Here is a 19,204-nt window from a genome sequence, read left to right on the forward strand (position 1 = left end):
AAGGTGGGGGTAGACGAGCTAAGTCTGAGAACCGCTGGGGAGTCCTGGTTGTATTAATTCCGAGCACCTCAGTTTCCCCTTATGTACGCTTCATTACCAACAGTTTGTGAATGTGTTCCATATAAATGCAAATTGCTACTATTCAAGCTGTATTAAATCCTTAGATTTCTCTAGGGGTTCTAGGTGAGTTGAAGTCCAGGGTTTTATGTAAAATCGAGTTATGGGGATTCATGATTTTTAGGGCATGTTATGTTTTTCTTCAGCCTACACTTTCATTTTAAGTTACCCTCAATAGAAGCCCCAAATTAAGTTTTTTGGTGTTGTCACTGCTGCGTGTGTTAAGCAGCCGCGCTATCAGACTCAGGGGCCAGCCGGACCTGTGGAGATTCTCTCTTGTTGCCGGGAACTTGCAACTCTCCCATTTTCTGCTCACAGAACTGTGGGACATACTTTCCCATTCATATTAATTGGATTTTAAAGTGACCTTGTCCGTGCTATTGATTTGAATTAAAATTTTCTACATCAAGGTCAAGTCAGCATACATCCTACAGTTAAAATATTAAAAAGCCAAGTGCTGCCTAACAGGAGTATCGACAGAAGAGGTGGCACTGTCACAGGGCGGCCACGGCAGCCACAGAGGGCACCGTGGCACCATGCCGATACAGGCGGCCGTGACGGGCCTGCATGGGCACCGCCTCTCCTGGGTTACCCTGCCCCTTCCGAGGGGCGGTTCCTGCTCAAGTCCATGAACCCCCGTTTGGGAGAGGGTGGCCCTGAGCACCTCAGCCCAGATGACACTGCTCGGGCGGGGGCTTTAGCTCATCTGAACTCATCCAGGGCAGCTTGACCGTGGCGATCCGTTAGGATCATTCATGACGTGACCTTCCAGCCCAGGCCTCAGCTTTGAGTCCCAGACTGGGAACTGCCGTGGAGATGCTTCACCAGACCCCTAAATGGAATGAAAGGGAAGGGGCTCCCCTCTGTCTCCCCCTTTCCTTCCTCCTGTCATCTCCATGGAGAGCAATACCGTCGACCTGATGCATGAGCCAGAAACCCGGAACTTCTTGGTTCCCCCGCTTCCCGCCCGTCTGTCAGCATCGCGCCCGTTGTCTGTGATCTGCGCTTCTCACCCTCTCTGCCGCCGCCCTGAGGGTCCCCACATTTTTCACTTGACCCCTCCATGGCGCCGCGGGGGGGCCTGGTTGTAAAAGCACATGTGCAAGGACCCGTCCCTCTGCTGAACGGCCTGCGGGGCCTCCCAGCCCAGCAGATGCAAAGCCGGCGCGGCCTGCTCCTCTGCAGCCAGGGGCTCACGCTGGCTTCTCGTGGCCTGGGCTGCCTACCCGGCGCAGGGATGGGCCTCCTGCCTGCCCCTCGCCCCGCGCTGCTGACACCACAGCCTCCCGCAGGGCGAGTGTCTGCTGGTTCCTGTCTGCGCAGGGCTGCTGCTCCGCCTCTAACCCCCACCGTGCGGCATGTCATGGCGTCAGTGACTGCTTGGGGCAGGGGCAGGAGCACCTGGTGATCAGAGCAGAGTGTCACTTCTCCACACAGGTGTTACCTAACCTGCCTCTCGCCTGTCCCTGTGTCATTTCCTTCCAAACTCTGCAAGTTTTATTTACATACTTGTTTTTGTCCGTCTCCGCCACCAGACTGCTAGCGCTAGGAACGTCTGTTTCATTTATCTCTGCCTCCCGACGCCTCGCTTGCGGGTCATTGCCGCACCTGGAAGGATGGACAGGGAGGAAGAAAGCAGCAGGGCCAGCCGTTTGCTGTCAGGGCAGCACTAGTCCCGGCGTGAGTGTCTGCCTTCCGCCCCCGCCCAGGACTGCCACTTCCAGTTCCCAGCCGTCCCGTGTTCTCCGGCCCAGAGGAGCAGGTTCATCGGCCTGGCCCACGTGGGCAGAGCCTTCTTGACCAGTGGCCCCTTGCTCCGGCCCTGGGCCCCTGCAGGTCGATGCAGGGCGGGGAGGGGGGTGGGAGGGAAGGCAGGCCCAACCTAGTCCAGGTGCAAGGAAAGGGTGTGTCTGTAGAAGGTGCCTCTTCGGACCTGCTAGAGAAACAGCGTCTTCGTCGTGCCAGGGTCTCTGGCCGGCGCCGTGCAGGCCGTGGCTTCCTCTGCAGGCCGGGTCAGGTCATCTCTCCTCAGCTGTGCCGGCTTCGTCCTCACGGGGCTGGTCCACCCTGCACTCTCCTGGCCACATCCAGTTTAACCAAAAATAGCTAACATTAGCCACGGTAGGTACTCTCTCCGTGGGTTACAGGTGGGACCGGAGGGCGAGTGCAGACCATTTGTGAAGGGGACCAGGAGTCTTGGGGAGCAAGGTTTTGAGCCGCAGTCTCAGAGACGTAAGTGGCTGCAGGACTGCACAACCTTGCTCTCTGGTGGCCTCTGAGGGCTTGGGGCACTTGTGTGAGGCTGCGCCAGGCTGGAGAACAGGGGGGCAAGAGGCAGGCCCCCTGCCCCCTCCGCCCCCTTGCAGCTATGTCCCGAAGCTGCGGACAAGGGCCCCCCACCCCGGCCCTTGTCATAGAGGCAGGGGGTCCCCGGGAGTCGGGACGAAGCTTCCAGGCCCTGTCTAAGAGCATCTCCAGGGAGTCCTGTGGAATGCCACTTAGGACGTGCTCTTCCGGAAGCCAGCGCCCCTTCAGAGCACCTCGCTGACTGCAGACACCACACCAAGCCTTCCTGAGGCTAGCAGCCACACCTGACACTCCTTACCCTCTGGGAGTCGGGTTGCCCCTCTGAAAATGGGGGAGTTGGAAAAACTGATTTTCTTAAGTCTTTCTAGCCTGAGAGTCCCGAGATTCCCTCGTGGTGGCCTCGCTCGGGGCCCTGCTCACCGCACACACTGCCTCTGAGTGCCGGCTGTCGGGTGCCCCCCACCTCCCTGGGATGAGGGCAGAGGAAAGTTCTCGTTCCGCACTGGAGAACTCGCTTCCCCAGCCTCCCAGAGACGTGTGCCTGTCGCCTCTGCCCACTCCTTTCTGGCTTTGAAAAACAGTTCTTAATGGCCAGCAGAGCCCTCAGGGCACCTTGTTCACGCCTGTGTACCTGGAAGCTCACACCTGCATGGCTTCATAGCCTCTGCTTCTTGAAGGTGCCTCCTCCCCCAGTGCAGGGCTCACACCTTGCCCGAGTGACAGACGCCATGTCACCCCATCACCTCCCACATGTGCTTTGTGGCCGGTCAGGGAACTGGATCTGGTCCTCGTGCAGAGAAGCTTCGGTCTCCTCACCGCCCTCGTGTCCTGGCCACTAACTGCTCGGCTCAGTGGGCCTGAGCACTCAGGGTTAAGTCATCAGCTGCTCGCCTCCTCGGTTCCCATGGTCTGCCCGTGTAGACCCATCTCAACTACCGGGTTTATCCTCAGACCTAGGTGGCCGTGGGTGGCAGAAATGAACAAGTAACCCTGCGTGTTGTCACCTGCGCTTCCCCGCCATTCCTCTCCTGTCCTGTGACTCTCCTTGGGATCGTGACCTCTGGACTCCTCTCAGTGGGATGCTGCTTGGTGGGCGACCACTGTAAGACTGACGGAGACCGCCAGGTGCAGCCCCCTGCCCAGCACACAGCTCGCCCTGACAGCAGCCCGGCAGCGACAGCTCCCGGAACGGTGGTGCCCGGCTGGAGCCAACCACCTCCTTCGCAAGGGTGCCTGGTCCTGGTACGGAAGCAGCGCCTCCTGTGACTCTACACAACTTGCCATTTAGCACTCCCGGGACGGCGCAGGAGGAGCAGTGAGCGGGCTGCGCTGTGTAGAAGTGTTACCTTGGCAACAGCAGGCCCACTCCGTTACCAGATGGCACTGGCTTTATTTGCGGTATCCCGCAGCGGTTGCAGAGAACCGACCCGGGCCCCTTCGGCAGGCGTCCTGCCCGTGACCGAGGCCGGCCATGCGCCATGTGGTGTCCGTTGGCCTGTATCTGTGCGAAGCCGTGTCAGCCCCCCCAAAGCTCTAAGGTCATTGCTGCCAGGACCCGTGCAGGTGTGGGGAGACTAGCGAGTCCAGGGACAGGGGTGTGAGTCACGCGGCATCTTCACAGTGGAGGACGCGGGTTGCCCTTCCCACCGTGCCAGGCTCGAGGGAAATGGAGGCTGACAGCTGTCGGGCCCCGCATGGCCAGGCCCAGCCATGTGGCCATCACAGGGCCTTCCTCAGGCCCGCATTGCACAGCTGAGGTGGCAGGCACGGGAGGTGCTGGGCTTGGCCTTAGTGCTGCTGCCCCAGGCGGGTGCGGGGCTGCAGCCCAGCGCACTGGACCTTCACACCGAGTGGCCTTTGGCATCGTCAGCAAGGTCTGGCTCAGCCAGCCCAAGTGGCAGTGCACGTCCGCCCCAAACCGCGCTGGCGCTCAAACTGCAGGCTCCCGGCTCAGCAGCCCTTCCTCGGGAGGCACATTGTTGTTCAATCCTCAGGGCCCGCATGCGCTCGCCCCCTCCGCTGCTTCCCTAGAGTCGCCGGTGTGCTGGCAAGTTCGCCAAGCTGGAGGCCTCTCGCTCTGCTCCAGCTTTGGGGTTTACTTGGCCTCGGGTCACTTCACCCCTGCAAGTCCACATGAGCTGCCTGCCAAGTAGCCAGAACTGGGCGGTCCTGGGCCAACCCCACGCCCCTTTGTCGGCATTGCCTCGCTGGCTCCCGGCAGCCACCTGAGTGGGTGGCCTTCTCTCTCTCTGGGAGGGAGGAGACCCGCGTTCAGGGCAACAGGTGCCCAGCCGCGCTTTCCGGTGCCGGAGCCCACATCTGACTCCAGACACACCTGATTCCAGAGCCTCGCGATTGTGGGGGCCATTCCTTCATGACCACAGGCAAAGTCCAAAAGACCACACCTCTCTGTGCAGGAACCTGGATGAGCACCTGGTCCTTCCTGACCCCACGAAGAGGGAGACCTGACAGACTCCATGGAGACGAAAGGGAACCGGAGCAAGACTTGGCACAGACCATCCGAGCCCGGCCCAGCCGCGTGGGTGCCAGTGGGAGCGCTCACTTTATACACAAGCATAGGGTAAGAAAAATGGAGAGCATCCCCCCTCATTAAGAGGCATAAAATGAAAAACAAACATGTCGGCCTTCTGCCCTGAGAGTGGTTTTGAAATACCATATCCGTCTGGAAAGAACCAGGGCCACTCGAGCAGCGGCGGCGGAGCAGCAGGAGGGCCCGGGACAAGCCCGGAGCGTGGGACGAGGCATGTGACAACAGGACTCCAGCTCGAAGAGGCACCCTCGGCCACCACAGCCATTTGAGCTCCAGGGAGAACAAGAAGTGCCTCCGATAAAGATTTGTCAATATGTTTTAATCCACGAGTTTATAACAACATGGTGGGGGGTGGCGAGTCCCCATCTGCGCTGGAAGAAAGCTCTTGAGGCGATGCAGTGTTTCAAAAACTAGTAATAAAGGGAAAGAGCGAGCATTTATCCTGCCTGCCCTGTCTCATAAACCCTACCCTGGCGCCAGAGAGCAGTTTGAGGGGAGTTTTTCTTTATAAAAGTGCCCCAGCTAATAACTGAAGGCCAAAGCAGGGCGCTGGAGCAGGCGTCTGTGACCCTGATGAGTGTGGGGCCAGCCACTCCCCCACACCCAAACACCGCCTCTCCCCCATTGGCCTGAGCACCCCTGAAGTGGGCCTGGCGCGTCCCACCTCACTGCCGGCTTGCCGGCTTGCCGGAAGCACAGAGTTGGGGAGCATGGAGGTACACCACAGGGGCGCCAGCAGCAAAATCCTGACTGGAAAACTCCATGGGGGAAGTGACCCAGCTTCTTTGGCAGATGAAGTAGGGGGGTGTCGGGGGAGGACCCCAGCTTTCAGAGGGGCTTAGGAGCACCCAGCGGCGTGCCGTTGAATGGCCTGATCCAAACCCTGGGCAAGCAAACAACAAACGTGGCATCTCAAGCCTGCCCTGGAGCTGACTGCTCTGTGGGCCAAGTCGTTCTGGAGCGTCCTTGCTGTGGGCGTGGAGGGCGTCACGCCTGCTCCGCCCAGGAGTGTGGCCCTGGGTGGCCATTGGCAGATGGTATCAAAAACCGTAGAATATCTGTGATGGCTGCCCATCCATTGATAACAATTTTGACTGGAAATTATGTATACGTCTGTATCACTGTACATAGTTTCAATTCCAAGCATGTTAAAAGTCCCAGCACCCTCTTCTTCAATAGTAAAAGGATGGAAAGGAGGCCCCAGAATGTCAACGTGATTATCTCTGCGTGGGAAGTTGAGAGTAACTTTATTCCTTTTCTCTCTCATTTTAGATTTTTCTTGTAATAAGCTTTTATTCATTAAGGTTTCAGCATTACAACTTTATTACAACTTTAAAATACCAAAATTCAGTTCTAAAAATGACAAACTTAGATCTAAAATGTCTAGTATCTTGAATGTATTTTTTTCTACATTCCATCTTAAGAAACTTGAGAAATCAGGGGCCTCCCTGGTGGCGCCAGGGGTTAAGTCTCAGAGCTATCAAACTATTGGCTGGTGGCCTGAGTTTGATCCCCAGCCAGGGAGCTGACCCACACAGCAGACCTCTCCTGTCTCCCCGCTGCTCCCCTCACCCCTCAGCAGTGTATTTCAATAGATCCACCTGTTCTGCTTCCCACTCTGTCTCTGGTGAACCTTTTCACCCCCCTGTACTTCTGGTCTACACCCCTGTTCTTGTATGCATAAATAAATAAAATAAATCTTATAAAAAAAAGAAAGAAACTTGAGAAATCAGTAAGGCTGTTTATCAGTGAATTAAAGTCAGCTAGGTGGGCTCTTTTAAGTTGCTCTGTTAACCTGTGCCTACTAGCAGAGTTAAACTGTAGTGTTGAAGGCCTGTTGGAGGAGGGGTGCTAACCCCCCTCTGTGCTCGTGCTTGCTCAGCAAGCTTAGGGCTTAGGGCTCTAACCCAGTGCTGGCCTCCCCCGCCTTTGCTGCCTTCCTGTATGCTAGAGAGGCCCCCTGCCGCCCCCCGCTGTTTGGGCGTCCTTAAACAGTGACCTCCAGCAGCCAGGGAGTGACCTGCATTGCCTGGTGTGGCAACAGCCAAAATGCTGTGCAGGTGTTTTATTATCACTCTCTTAAAAAATACATCTTTTTCTTACCCTTTTCGATTCTTCACCATGGTACATGGCTACAGTGGCAACTCAGCGCAGTCCTAGCTGGCACTGAAGGACCGGGCAGAGAAGAAGCATGGTTGCTGTCGGGGGGCCAGTTGTTGAAAAAATACAAGGATTGGAGAGCCTAGAGAAGGATGCTTGAGGGCACACCCCCAGAAACAGACTGCAGGGTGGGGGCGCTGTCTGAGGCAGAAGGCGGGGCTCCCTTCAGCCACGTCTGTGCCGTCCATGCCCCTGGGTACACCCAGGGCCTGGAGGGGTGCTGTGCCCAGTCTACTTGGTGAGACCCTTCTTGTCCAGATGAGGAGGTCAACAGAGGATGGCAAGAGGGTAGGAGCCCCTGTAAGAAAAGGAGGTGCTGTGCCTGTCCTCTTTGCTCGGTGGGTCCATGAGCGCCACAGTCTGGCTTCCTGACGCTGCGCTGCGTTGGGGATTCTTAGCCCATGGCTCTGCTCTGGGGTCTAGAGAGTGGACGCGCTTTGGTGTATTTCCAGGGTCATGTCTTCTTTCTGGCGGGAAACTTCAGGATTGACTTGGTCTTGCTTCTCCCGCGTTTTCACCAGCTCTCAGAAGCAGCCGGTTCCCCCAGGGACATCGGGTGCTGTACTCCGGTCCCCAAGGGAGCAGGAGGCACCCCAGCTGTGCGCCCTCAGCCCTGGCCGGGGGCATCTGAGCTAAGCTCTGAAGACCCCGGCAGGCAGAAAAGGACATCTTACTCCCTCCCGGCAGCCGCGAGTAAGCGCATAGAGCAATTCCTGAGCCTTTATCAATGTGGCTGATGCGTGGAGCCCGCAGCATCTGTGTGGCCATGAGGAACGCTGGCCGCTGGAAGGCACTGCCTTGGGTACTTGCGGCACCCACCTGACCCCTCAGCGGCCTCCTTGCGTGGACCTGCCTGCCGCGGGCGGCCCGCCTGTTGGAGGGCAAGCTTCATGCTGCGTGCGTGTGTTTTGACAGGTGACCTTGGGGAAGGTGCTGAAAGTAATCGTCGTCATGCGCAGCCTGTTTATCGATCGAACCATCGTGAAGGGCTACAATGAAAACGTCTACACGGAGGATGGCAAGGTAAGCGTCTGGCGGCTTCTGTGTTGTTTCTTCCTGTCTTTCCCGGGTCCCAGAACAAATGTTGAGGAGTCCCAGATGGATGACATTGAACACGAGCAATCATAGCCGGACCATCAGCCCACATGGATTTATCAGGAGGAAGATGAGCGCTTCACAAACCCTCTCTCCCCCCCCGTGCATTTTTCATCAAGCTTCTGCTTTTCCCTTTAAGCCCGATGCCCTTAGTTGAATTTCTAATTTATCACCTTGGACCCTAGTTGCCTCATTAAATGTGTCTTCTGAGGAAATAGATTTTTTTTTTTTTTTTTGCCTAGTCATGCGGCATATCCATAGCCCAGAGTTCAGCATTTTGCTTTTCCTAGAGCTATGAGGAAGCTTCCAGTTCTTCCCACACACACCCCGGCGTCTCCCCTTTTCCTCGAGACTAGCAAGTGGCCCTTGGGACGCCACGGAGGCCTGGCCTGCTGGATGATGCTGTGGAGAGAAAGTGCCTTCCCACAGGCCATCCACTCCGTGAGCCCCTCGCTCCTCCTGGCCGCCCGCGCTCTGTGCAGCTCGGCAGAGCACCTCTGGGGGCTGTCAGAGCTGAGCCTTCCTTGGCCTTCTAATCCAGGGAGGAAGGAGCGGTCTGCTGCTGGGTCAGAGGGAGTCGGCCCGTTTCTTCACTGTTGGAGTTCTCAGAGGCTAGTTGGCTCGCGCGCCACTGCGTGTCCCTGCTGTAGAGCATGCGGAGTTTTCCTAACTTATTTGACCACCAAACTCTTGTTTTCTTCCTTTGTGCTTTGAGCACATTGGGGCTGGCATTTTGCAGCCCCTCTGACAACTCTGACTGACAGGACAAAATCCAAGTGCCTTATGGGACATAGGAATGCCTGGTGCCCCCGGCCTGCTGGCCCTGTCCGCTCTGCCTTCCCGGCCTGCTGTGCAGCTGTGGCTCCCAGGCAAGGCCCACGTCTCACACTCGTCCTCCTGTGCCCCTGGCCGGGTGCCTGCCTTAGCAGCGCGACCCAGGGGCCCGTCTTTTGAGCCTGGCTGTGTGGGCCTGGGTGGCCTGGGTCCGCAGCGTACGGCATCCTAGGTGTGAAGTGCCGCCACATGGGGGCAGCCCTTCGCTGGCGCTGGACTCCACGTTGGGTCAGCTGTGTGCGTGGCTCACGCAGTGAGTGAAACACGACGTGCCCCTGCTGTGAGCCAGGTACTAAGCAATGTGGTAGCTGAACCCTTGGTGCCCCCAGCAGCCCGTTTCCCACAGAAGGGAGCAGGGCCCCCAAGGGCAAGTGAGGTGGGTGCCCACTGTCACTTGCTACCTCGATGCATACTGCCCCCGCTGGGCTCCCTGGGCTTGGACACCACATGCTGCAGAAGGCCGCGGCATGGGTGAGGACCCTAGATAAGACCCCAGGGACGTGGGCAAGCTTATCCCAGTGGAGAAGGGGAGGGTCCAGTGAGAGGGGGAGCCTCAGAGGCAGCAGCGTGAAGCCACAGTGTGTGCAGGACCGAGGCCCCGCGCACCCCCATTTCCCTGGTGCAGGTAAGTGTGGCCCCTGCCCACAGGCGTGTGCTCAGGGAAACGGGCCCTGCACCTCACGTCTCCAGAGGGACACAGGTGGCTCCCAGCTGCTGCTTCCCATGGCTTGCGTTGGTCCAGGGGGTGACCGGCACCCTAAAACTGGGAAGAGCGAGGCCGAGAGGACTGGATCCTCTGTTACTCAAAAAGGACATGAAGCTCATTTGCCAGAGAAGCTCTCCGTGACGTGCTGCCCAGATCCCGTCCTGCGAACCTGACCAGCCCTGCTTTCCTTCCGATGATAAAAATGAAACCACGCAGACATTGTAGTGCTCTATTTTGAAGGCCGACACTGTCCGTGTGGCCTCACGTACACTTGTGTGCTATATGCGTTCAAACATCGGTACAGTTAGTGTGCTGCAAGTCTAGTACCTCCCAAGTCCTGTAACCTCAGGAAGGCGCCCTGGAGGTGGGGACAGCGTCTGCCAGGACCCACGCTGCTGCCTTGCATGGGAGCAGGCTGCCCGGCCACCCCACGGCTCCCAGCGAGCACAAGGCTGGGGTGTGGCTCTCATTGGTGGTGGTGGGGGAGGTGCTCAGCTTCTGCCTCTGCAGTCTGTGTCCTCCAAACCCGGAGCCCCCAGCCTGTCACCCCCTGCTGCGGGAGCGCCCCACACCACCCCATCTCCAGAATCCTGGAAAGTGGTCCCTTTGCAAACCCTTCCCCTGCCGGCCGTGTGTTTGGTCCCACACACCAGCACCCTGCATCCTCACGGAAAATCCCATGGCGCTGCAGACTCACCGCCCCTTTGCTGTAGCCAGGGCGGGCGCGAGCCATGACTCAGCAGCTCAGGGCGGGTCCGCTGAGCCCCGGCCATTGTCCCCGTCCGTGCAAGTCACACCTCACGGAGGAGCCTGCGTGTCTCGGCTGAATTTATCTTACTAGGGGATTTAGGTTATGTTAATGCTATAGCTTCATTAATTACCCTGTATCGATAAAAGAAGGCAGCTTTTAGCTTCCCAGCGTAAGAGGGAGCGAGACGGACTATCAAAGGGAGCCTTCAAAGCCCGCGGAGCTGTCTCCAGGGTCATTTCTGATCCCGCATCTTCCCACTTCAAAGTTGGCTGTGTGTGTGTGTTTGGGTCGAGGGGGCTGGGGAGCTTGAATCTGATTTCTCTAATAAGTGTTGGCATCAGCCCCGTTTGATATTAGATGCAGGGAACATTCTGATTTGTTATAGCCTTTGAAATCGCTCAGACGACCTTCAGAAAAATGGCCTCTTGTTACTGGGGCGGAGGGGGGCCGTTGAAAGTGGGGAAGGGGAACGGGATTAATTCAGATGCAGAGGATGCCCTGAAATTGTGCTTTCAGCAGTTTTTTAGTAACAAATGTGTGTCCTGATTGAAAGTGAAAAGTTGAAGAATAACAGACCTGTAGGCTGCGTTCTATGGTCAACCTGTTCCCAGCGTGGCCTCAGGGGAGAGCGGGCAGACTGCAGAAGAGAAGCAAGTAGGAGTGTGCGTTCTGGGAAACTCGGGGTAACCTGGAGAAACCCCTCACACGGCTGGGTTGCCGCTTTCCACCCAGCCTGCCCTGTCACCTGTTGACCTTGCGAGACAGAGCTGCTAACAAATAGAGTTGTTGGAGGTGTCAGTTTCCCATAAGTCCTAGCTGGTTGTCTGTGCTGCGCTTGGCAGTGAAGGCCCCGTCACTTCCTGACAGATGCGCAATCCCAGCTTCCACTTGCAGCTAGAGGAGGATTAGCAGTGGTGATTGTCACATCCACTGGAAGCAGATTGTCGTGTTGATCTTGGCAGGAGCACCCTGGAAGAGCTGGGACAGCTGGGACAGGGCGGTGCTCCAAGTCAGCACCTGGGGGAAGGCGGCCCTCAGCCCGTGGGGAGCTGGGCCCCTGGAGACTCTACTGCGGGCTAAATGTGTGCGCCTGGGCCAGTCCCTTCGCTTCTCTGCGCCTCAGCGTCCTCATCTGTGAATTGGAAGCAATCGTGTCACCCTCCTGCAGTGGCTGGTGGGTTTTAGAACAACTTCATGATTCTGTGGGATTCACACTCTCTTCACCAGCCCTGCCTGTCCTTTGTGAGGGCGGTCTTGACGTCTGACTCAAGGGATGTGTCCACAATGATGTGGTTGGTCATCTGTGGGCTTGGTTGCTGTCACCTGAGGAAAGACTGCACCCCCACCCCGAAAGTCCCCCTTCCCAGCCCAGAGTCCCGAGCACCTGAGGCCGCAGTCCACCCCCGGCCCTGGAAGGCCGCCTTTCCCATCTTAACACGTTTCTAAGGCGGGCCCAGAACACTGGACGGGCTTTACTTGCTTTTCCCTGACATTGTAGTTCAGAATAGCGTCTCGCTTATTGCGGTGAAAGTTTGCAGCTTCCAGAAGGCTCCTTTTTGACTGCTGCAGCCGGCGAACACCGGTAGCCATGCCTGCCTTTGCGGCAAATAAGCTGAAGCTAATAAATATTCACTTGGAACAGACCCGGCTCCCTGAAATGAATTTCTGAAATCTTCCCGGCACTGAGGAGAGGCAGGACACTGACTTCAGAACTTTCGCTTAAATGGCTTTCTTTGGCATAAATCTAGCAGAAAATCAAATATAAACGCCGGCTGTGCCTTCACGACAAAAGGGGAGCCCATTGTTACGGGGTCCCTTACTCACCTGCTTGCACCTGGAAGGGAGGGTGCATTGTCTCACGTCCTCATCCCAGATGGTCGGCTCTGTCCCTAGGGGCCTGAATAATATATTGGAGCTGCCTTTCACGCTTGCTCTGAATAAGCATGGCGTATTTTGAGAGCCACAGCTAGACTGGAGAGTCCACATCTTAATTAAGACCGTGCATATTTCTCTCTAGATGAGTTTTCTAGGAAGACATTTTGCAGATACTGGAGGGTGGTTTTTTATTATTATTTCTCTTTTGACTAAAAGCTGTAACTTGCAGTCTGCATGCCGACTCCTTCTCTCTGCCATGGCCCTGTGTTTATGTCTTAGTCTGCCTGTGCGAAGTGAACAGAAAGCAGGATAAGCAACTGTGGCTTCAGATGCAAGGAGAACAATATTAGTTCCAAGTTCAGGCGGTGATGGGACGCTTCCTAAAATTTAGATCTAGACTCATTGGCATCTCCCTGTCATCTTGGCACTGATTTGGTAGAATGAAAAGATCCAAAAGGTCATTATTCATTCTGCAATCTCAGAATAATCTTTAAATGCTGCACCGGGCTTAAACTGCTGTGCTAAGAAAGCAGCATGGGCCTGACTTCGCCCAGATACGCCCCACTGCTGACATGCTCTTCTTCAGCAGAGCTGATATCGTAGGGAATTCATTTCTGGTTTCTTTTGAGATTTCCTTCATAGTTACCTGGGGGATCAAAATGCTAACCTGTCAAGTTAAAATTCTGGCACCTGAAGATTTTTAAATTTCTACCCCATCCATTGGTTTGCATGGGGGCAGGCGGCTGCAAGCTGACACTACGTTTCTAGAGACGGTGTAGCCAGAGTGACAGGAGAGGGGCCGGTGAGGGGGTTTTGGGACAAGTCCAGCAGGGCCCAGCTCGAGGTTGGGGTGGGAGGAGGGGCCCATCTGAACACGCGTCCAGCCAAGTCCAGCCTTTATCTTGCTGGACTTGGATTAGCTAAGCCTTGGTCTCCAGCAGGAGCCCCCACACAGGCCAGGTGGCCTCACAATCCTCTTAACCTCCTCGACTGTCCTGAAGTTGTCAAGCACAGCAAAATGTACATGACGCTGATGGTGAGCAGGAAGAAGTGAAGACCTCGCTGTCTGCCTGGCTGCAGCCCGGCTCTCCTTTTCTGAGGACGGTTTTCAGAAATCAAATGTTGGTGTTTCCATCAGAACCGAAACAGCTCAGAGTGCCCCGGGTCAGCGCCACCCTCCCTTCCCGTCTTTGCCTCACGGAGTCCTCCCTCCTGGCTGCCCTCCCTCCCAGGTGCTCCACAATCAATAACACAGCAGGCTCATCCCCGAGTCTCACTTTGCACCTTGACCACCAGCCAAGCCCACGGGCAGGACCCGAGGGGCCCACTGACCAGGCGTTTCACTCGCCCTCCTATATTGAAGGTGTCGGGCGTGCTCCGGGGACACACTGCACCTCCTTGCGCTCTCTCCCAGCGTGTACTGGGGCCATGCTCTTTTTACAATGCTTAGATTGTCCCAGGCTCCGGAAACAGTGACAGGGCATTGATTTGACTTAGTGCACAAAGCTGTGAGACCCAAAGGGTTTGGTTAGCACCAGCACTTGGAGCACCCTGTGCCAGGACCAAGTGTGGCCATAGGAAGACTGGACAGGCTCCGGGCCTGCCTGCCCACAACTCCCATCAGACTTCCAGCTCCCTCATGTGCAGAGTTGGAGCTCTCTGGATCAAGGCTCCTGACCTGGCTGGGCACCACAGGCAGCCAATGCTCAGATAAGCGAGCAGATGCCAGGGTCCACTTCCAGCCTACTCATCCACACACTCCAGGGCAGGGACCCAGGAATCTCTATGTTTAAAAAAAATGATCTTCCCAGGCCTCCCTGGTGGCACAAGGGATTAAAGTCTCAGCACAATGAAGCTATCTGCAGCCACTACAGCATGAGTTTGATCCCCAGGCAGGGAGCTACCCACATGGCGCAGCAGACCTCTCACGACTCACCCGCTGCTCCCCTCAGAGTGGATTTCAGTCTGCCTGTTCTGCTCCCCACTCTGTCTCTGGTGAATCCTCTCACCCCCCGCATCTCTGGCCTGTACCCAGCTCTTGTATGCATAAATAAATAAATCTTAAAAAAAAAAAAACTTTCCCATGGCCATGGCTTCTGGTGCTGCCAAGTTTGAGCACCTCCAGGTAGGCCCACCCACAGAAGCCTCTCCAGGTAACCCTGGGCTATGGGGCAGCTCTGAATGGCTATCTTGTCATCTGGAAAGCCGGGCTTTAAGGGGCCCAGCTGCACCGGCTTGCCGTGGGGTTCAATAGCATGGGGGGGTGTTCAGTAGCATGCCATGCCGTGTAGGGCCTGGGGCAGCAGGCACACAGCCACTGGGAGCTGCAGAGACCTGTGATGCCTACAACATCCAGGTCCGTACCAAGAGAGTGTAAACAAAAAAAGTCCCTGGCAGATGAAAGCACTGTAAAAAATTTTAATTTTTGAAAGGATAAAGAGAGTCAAAACAGCAGATAAAGTAATATTTTAGACAGGGTAACTGGGAAATGCAACTCTGATAGGGTGATGTTTCAGGTAAGGGAAGGAGGGGCCTTGTGAGAGTTTGTGGGAAAAGCAGTCAAGCAAAAGGCACAGTAAGTCCAAAGGTCCTGAGGCAGGGTTGACTCTGACACCTTGAGGATTGAGGAGGCCCCAGAACTGGGAGGGGTAGGGTCAGAAAGGCAAGCCAGGGATCGACACAGAAGGGCCTCCGTCGACCTCACCTCCCTTCAGTGACTTCCTCTAAATCAACAGGTTGACAAAGACCAAATCAAACAGGACCTTTAAGATCCTTTTTAGCCAAGATTGTGTTATTCTATAATCGTGGTTTTTTTCCCTAGCAGCCATTGCGGTTTCATTTCTTGAAGCCCAAAATTCTAAAATGATACTGATGATGCTTTTGTCTCTTTTTTCCCCCAGCTGGATATATGGTCAAAATCCAACTATCAGGTGTTCCAGAAGGTAAGCTGTACTTTTTTGTTTCTTACTTGAGATGCATTAAGGGAAATGTAAATGCTTTGAGGTATAAACACTGGTCTTAAATCAGAGGCTTATACAAAAGGCTGCTTATTGTGTGATTCCACATATATGACATTCTGGGAAAGACACAACCTTCAGGACAAAATCAGATCCCCGACTGCCAGGGGTGAGGGCAGGGGACTTTCCCCCCAGGGACACAGGAGTGGTGTGAGTGATGGAAATTTATCAAATGTGTCAAAACTCACAGAACCATATCCCCACAAATTGTGATTTTTGCCAGACATAAAATAGACCTTAAAAAAAAATTCACAGGCTCTTGAGTTGTTCCCACCTGACCCACAGTTCTTCGGCTCAATTTCTGTTTCTCAAAACCCTTGGCCTACTCCCAGGGTGGGAATTGTATGGGGACTGTAACCAAGATGAAAATGCATATATTGTGCAAAAATGAAAAATGATGTAAAAAATATATTTTAAAAAGTCTGTTCCTATACAAATAGAAAAAAATTAAAAATTTCTCCATTTCCTTACCCCCCCAAAAAAAAAATACTGTAAATGTATTTTCTCTTTCTTATTACTTTTTAAATAAATTTGTCTTTTCTAGCTGAAAAAAACAAAAACAAACCCTTGGCATCTGTGCAGGTGCCTGGTGCGGGCTGAGGTGCCTGGTGCTTTGCCCTCCAGTGACGTCACTTTCAGATACTGGGGCCGTAGTGGAGCAGGCGGGGCCTCTTGTCAGGTGGTCAGTGGAGGCCTCTTCAGGGCAAAACTGAACAGACAGAAAGCAAGTAAAGGGATCAGCCACCAGAGAAGTCCAGGGAGGGGGAGCAACAGCCCCGGAACCTGATGCCTGTGCCTGCTGGCAGGTGGTGGGTGTGGACTAGGAAGTGGGCAGAGCCCGGGGAGCCTCTAGGCCCTGCTGCAGGACTTGGATGTAGTCTCAGTTCAGTGAGAAGCCACTGAAGGTCTCAGTGGGAGGAAGGGCGTGATGTTGAAAGCTGGACCCAAGTTCTTCCCATTTGGGGCTTCATAATTGAGGTCAAGGCTCATGACCTCGGTGAACCGTGTCCATGGCCGGCGCCCCGTGGCCGTCTAGTCCCAAAGCACTCATCGCCCAGCAGAGCACAGCAGGCCCCATGCTGCCGAGTGCGTCCTTCACCTTGTGCCCTGGGTGCTTTGCGTGAAGAGGGCGGAAGCCGGGAGTCGGGGGACGTGGCCGAGACGGGGCTGGCCTGGGGTGGGTCCCGGAACCCGTGTGAATGGGGAAACTGGCTAACCCCAAATAAAGCCTGGAGTTCAGTTACTGACAAGTAACCGGCACTGGCTTCGGCGCCGGAACCCAGGCACTGTGATGCGGGACTTTCGCGGCGGGGGAGACCGGGAGGGTATGTGGGGGCTGCAGGACCCACCTTTCCCACTCACCTGTAAATCTGAGATTAGCCCACACCGGAAGTTTATTTAAAGAGGAACATCCCAGTCCTGGCTCTCTGGACGCCCCTTTCCCCAGCTGAGCTACCCAGAAGCAGAGCAGAGCCGTCGCCCCCTTCCTAGGCCTGGTGGACGCGGCCGTCACGCGGGGCCTCTGGCCTCCGCCTTCTGATCCGAGCGGGCACACTGAGCACGCGCCCCCGCCGCCTCTGCACCCCTCTCCCCGGGCCGGCCGCCCTGGCCTTCCCCAGCAGCTGGGGGCGCTGTTCGTGCCTGTCTCTTCCTAGTCTTCAGCAGACAGGACCCTTGTTAAAGCAGTTTGCTCTCTTGCCCAGTTTATCGCCGCCCCGCGGGCTACGGTGAGTACCTCCTGGCTCCACAGTGCCGTGGGCCCGGCCCAGCCGCCATCGCCTGCCCTTGCCGTGCTCCCCGTTTCCATCCACATGGCCTCTGAGGGGGGGGGCGCGCGTGCTCTTGCCTGTGTAGGTGACGTTCTGTGTGGTGGACGTATCTTTGAACGGGAGCGGAAAGTTTATTAGGAAGTTGTAAAATGTGTGAAGCGCAGATTTGAGGACAGCATAGATAGGCAGCGATGCTGCTGTATTTTTACTCTGCCTCCCCTAAAAATAACCAGCCAGGCAGCCTTTGTATTTGTTTGAAACTACAAACACACGGAAGCGGTGTTGAAAATTGGTGTTAGTCGAGCTGGAGAGACCAGGGCGCACGCGCCAAGCCCTTGCAGTTTCTGTGATGTGTTTGCAGCAGGAAGAGGGGGCGCACTGGTAGGGAGGGGGACTTCTCTCAACTGGCGAGCGGCATCCTGGCGTATGTGTGCAGAGCCCCACCCGGCGTCCTTCGGCACCCCTGCTTCTCCTCTTTTTAGCAGCGTGAACCCGCCCCCTGCCGCTGACCCCTGTGCTAGACAAGAGAACCACAACTTGGAGTCAGAACCGCGGGCTGACGCCACGGAGTCCTGCCCCCTCTCCAGGGCGGGGAAGGAGCTGGGGGCTTAGAGCGTCCGCTCTTCTCTGCTCAGACATCGTCTGTTTGCTGTCACATTAAGGAATATATTGGAAAATAATGTAGTAGAGAATTAAGTGTAATCCCTTATCAATAAAACTAATCGTCATCACACTGAAAGGGACCGGGGGTTCGTACAGGTCTCGTGGTTTGGGAAGACAGTGGCGAGGATGCGGGGTGTGCAGCTGGACCCTACAGGGCCTCCCTGCCACCCGGATTTCCTCGGGTGCCTCTCAGGCGTGTGGTGGGGAGGGGTCAGGCCCTCCTGCCCCACAGCCAGGCCACATCCTCACACCCGAGCCGGGGCCACCGTGCCCACCACAGCCTCTGCAGCCCAGTGCGATCCCCGGGATGACGGTTAGTGGCTCAGACGCAAGATGCCAGCAGACGAGGAGAGGCGGCACCAGCTCTGAATGCTGCTTTTCAGTATCAGCTATTTCTCAGAATTCTATTTTCTTCCTGTCCACCCACTTAAATTTTGGGTGTCCTGATTGATGTTGCTTGTAGCATTTCCCGGAAAGATGCCGCTTGAGAGCCCTGTGGTAAGCGTCGCTCCCCACATCTGCCCGCTCCCGTCCAAGTGAGCGGAGCTCGAGGCTGGTGGGAGTCAGAGCACCAGGGGCAGAACATTGCCTGGTCGTCCGCAACAGGGTTCCTCAGGCAGCAGACCAAGCCCAGATGTCCTCGTGTGGCGTCAGGCCTTCGCCGCCACCGTGCCCACCCGCGTGGGCCCACCCCGAGGCACCCTCCCTGCGTGGCTGTGATGCCGACGCCCAGGACATCCCTCCTCCGGTGTCCATGATGTGGCCGCAATTACTGTGTGTGGCGTGTGTTTTCCTGCCCACGAGGTCTCTCCCTCGGTGTGACAAAGCCTCGCACAGCCAACCCGGCTCATACTGTCCTTTGTATTTCTGGAAAATAACGTCAGGAGCTAAGAGAATGGGAGCACGCAGCTGTCAAATCCTCCTCTGGCCGTGCTGCCTCCTGGGGTTAAAGATGAGCGCCAGGTCCTGTAGCAAATCCCGCCGCCTGAAGCGCAACGTGGCCGCCTTTTGTCTGCGGCGGGGACTCTGCCAGCAAGCCCCTCCGCTCCTCCTCATTAGACCCCGTCCCTGGGCACGCGGCGCGGCGGTGAGCCGGGGTCCCGGCATTCAGTGTGGTGCCCCGAGGTGCTCTGCACTTGGTCCTGGGGCGAAGCAGCTTTTTATAGTCGCCAGAGTCCAGCAGAGCAGACTCAGAGAATGGAACTTAGAGATGGGGGGACCGTCTGAAAGGGCAGAGCCACAAAGAGCCAGGAAAGGTTTCAAGCGTGTTCATAGTTTGCTGACATTTAAACTCTGCAGGGGCAGTCACTGTTTTGATCTCTAACCTCCTCGTTTCAAAACAGTGTGCATTTTCATCCA

General features: G+C 56.0%; 1 protein-coding gene across 2 annotated transcripts in view; it reads left to right on the plus strand.

Annotated features, from left to right (window-relative positions):
• The window catches only part of MED27 (mediator complex subunit 27), a gene marked incomplete at its 5' end in the record, with an annotated part of 159,652 nt that overhangs the window by 126,808 nt on the left and 13,640 nt on the right, over positions 1-19,204 (plus strand). Inside the window, 2 exons of one of the 2 annotated variants that reach the window (XM_084236091.1) lie at positions 8,051-8,158; positions 15,297-15,338. In XM_084236091.1, the coding sequence (XP_084092217.1) occupies positions 8,051-8,158; positions 15,297-15,338 (150 nt within the window). The remainder of the gene's footprint in view (positions 1-8,050; positions 8,159-15,296; positions 15,339-19,204) is intronic. The other variant, XM_084236092.1, reaches the window with a different exon arrangement.

The sequence above is a fragment of the Talpa europaea genome, assembly GCF_964194135.1.
Source record: "Talpa europaea genome assembly, chromosome: 7".
In the NCBI taxonomy this organism is placed as follows: domain Eukaryota; kingdom Metazoa; phylum Chordata; class Mammalia; order Eulipotyphla; family Talpidae; genus Talpa; species Talpa europaea.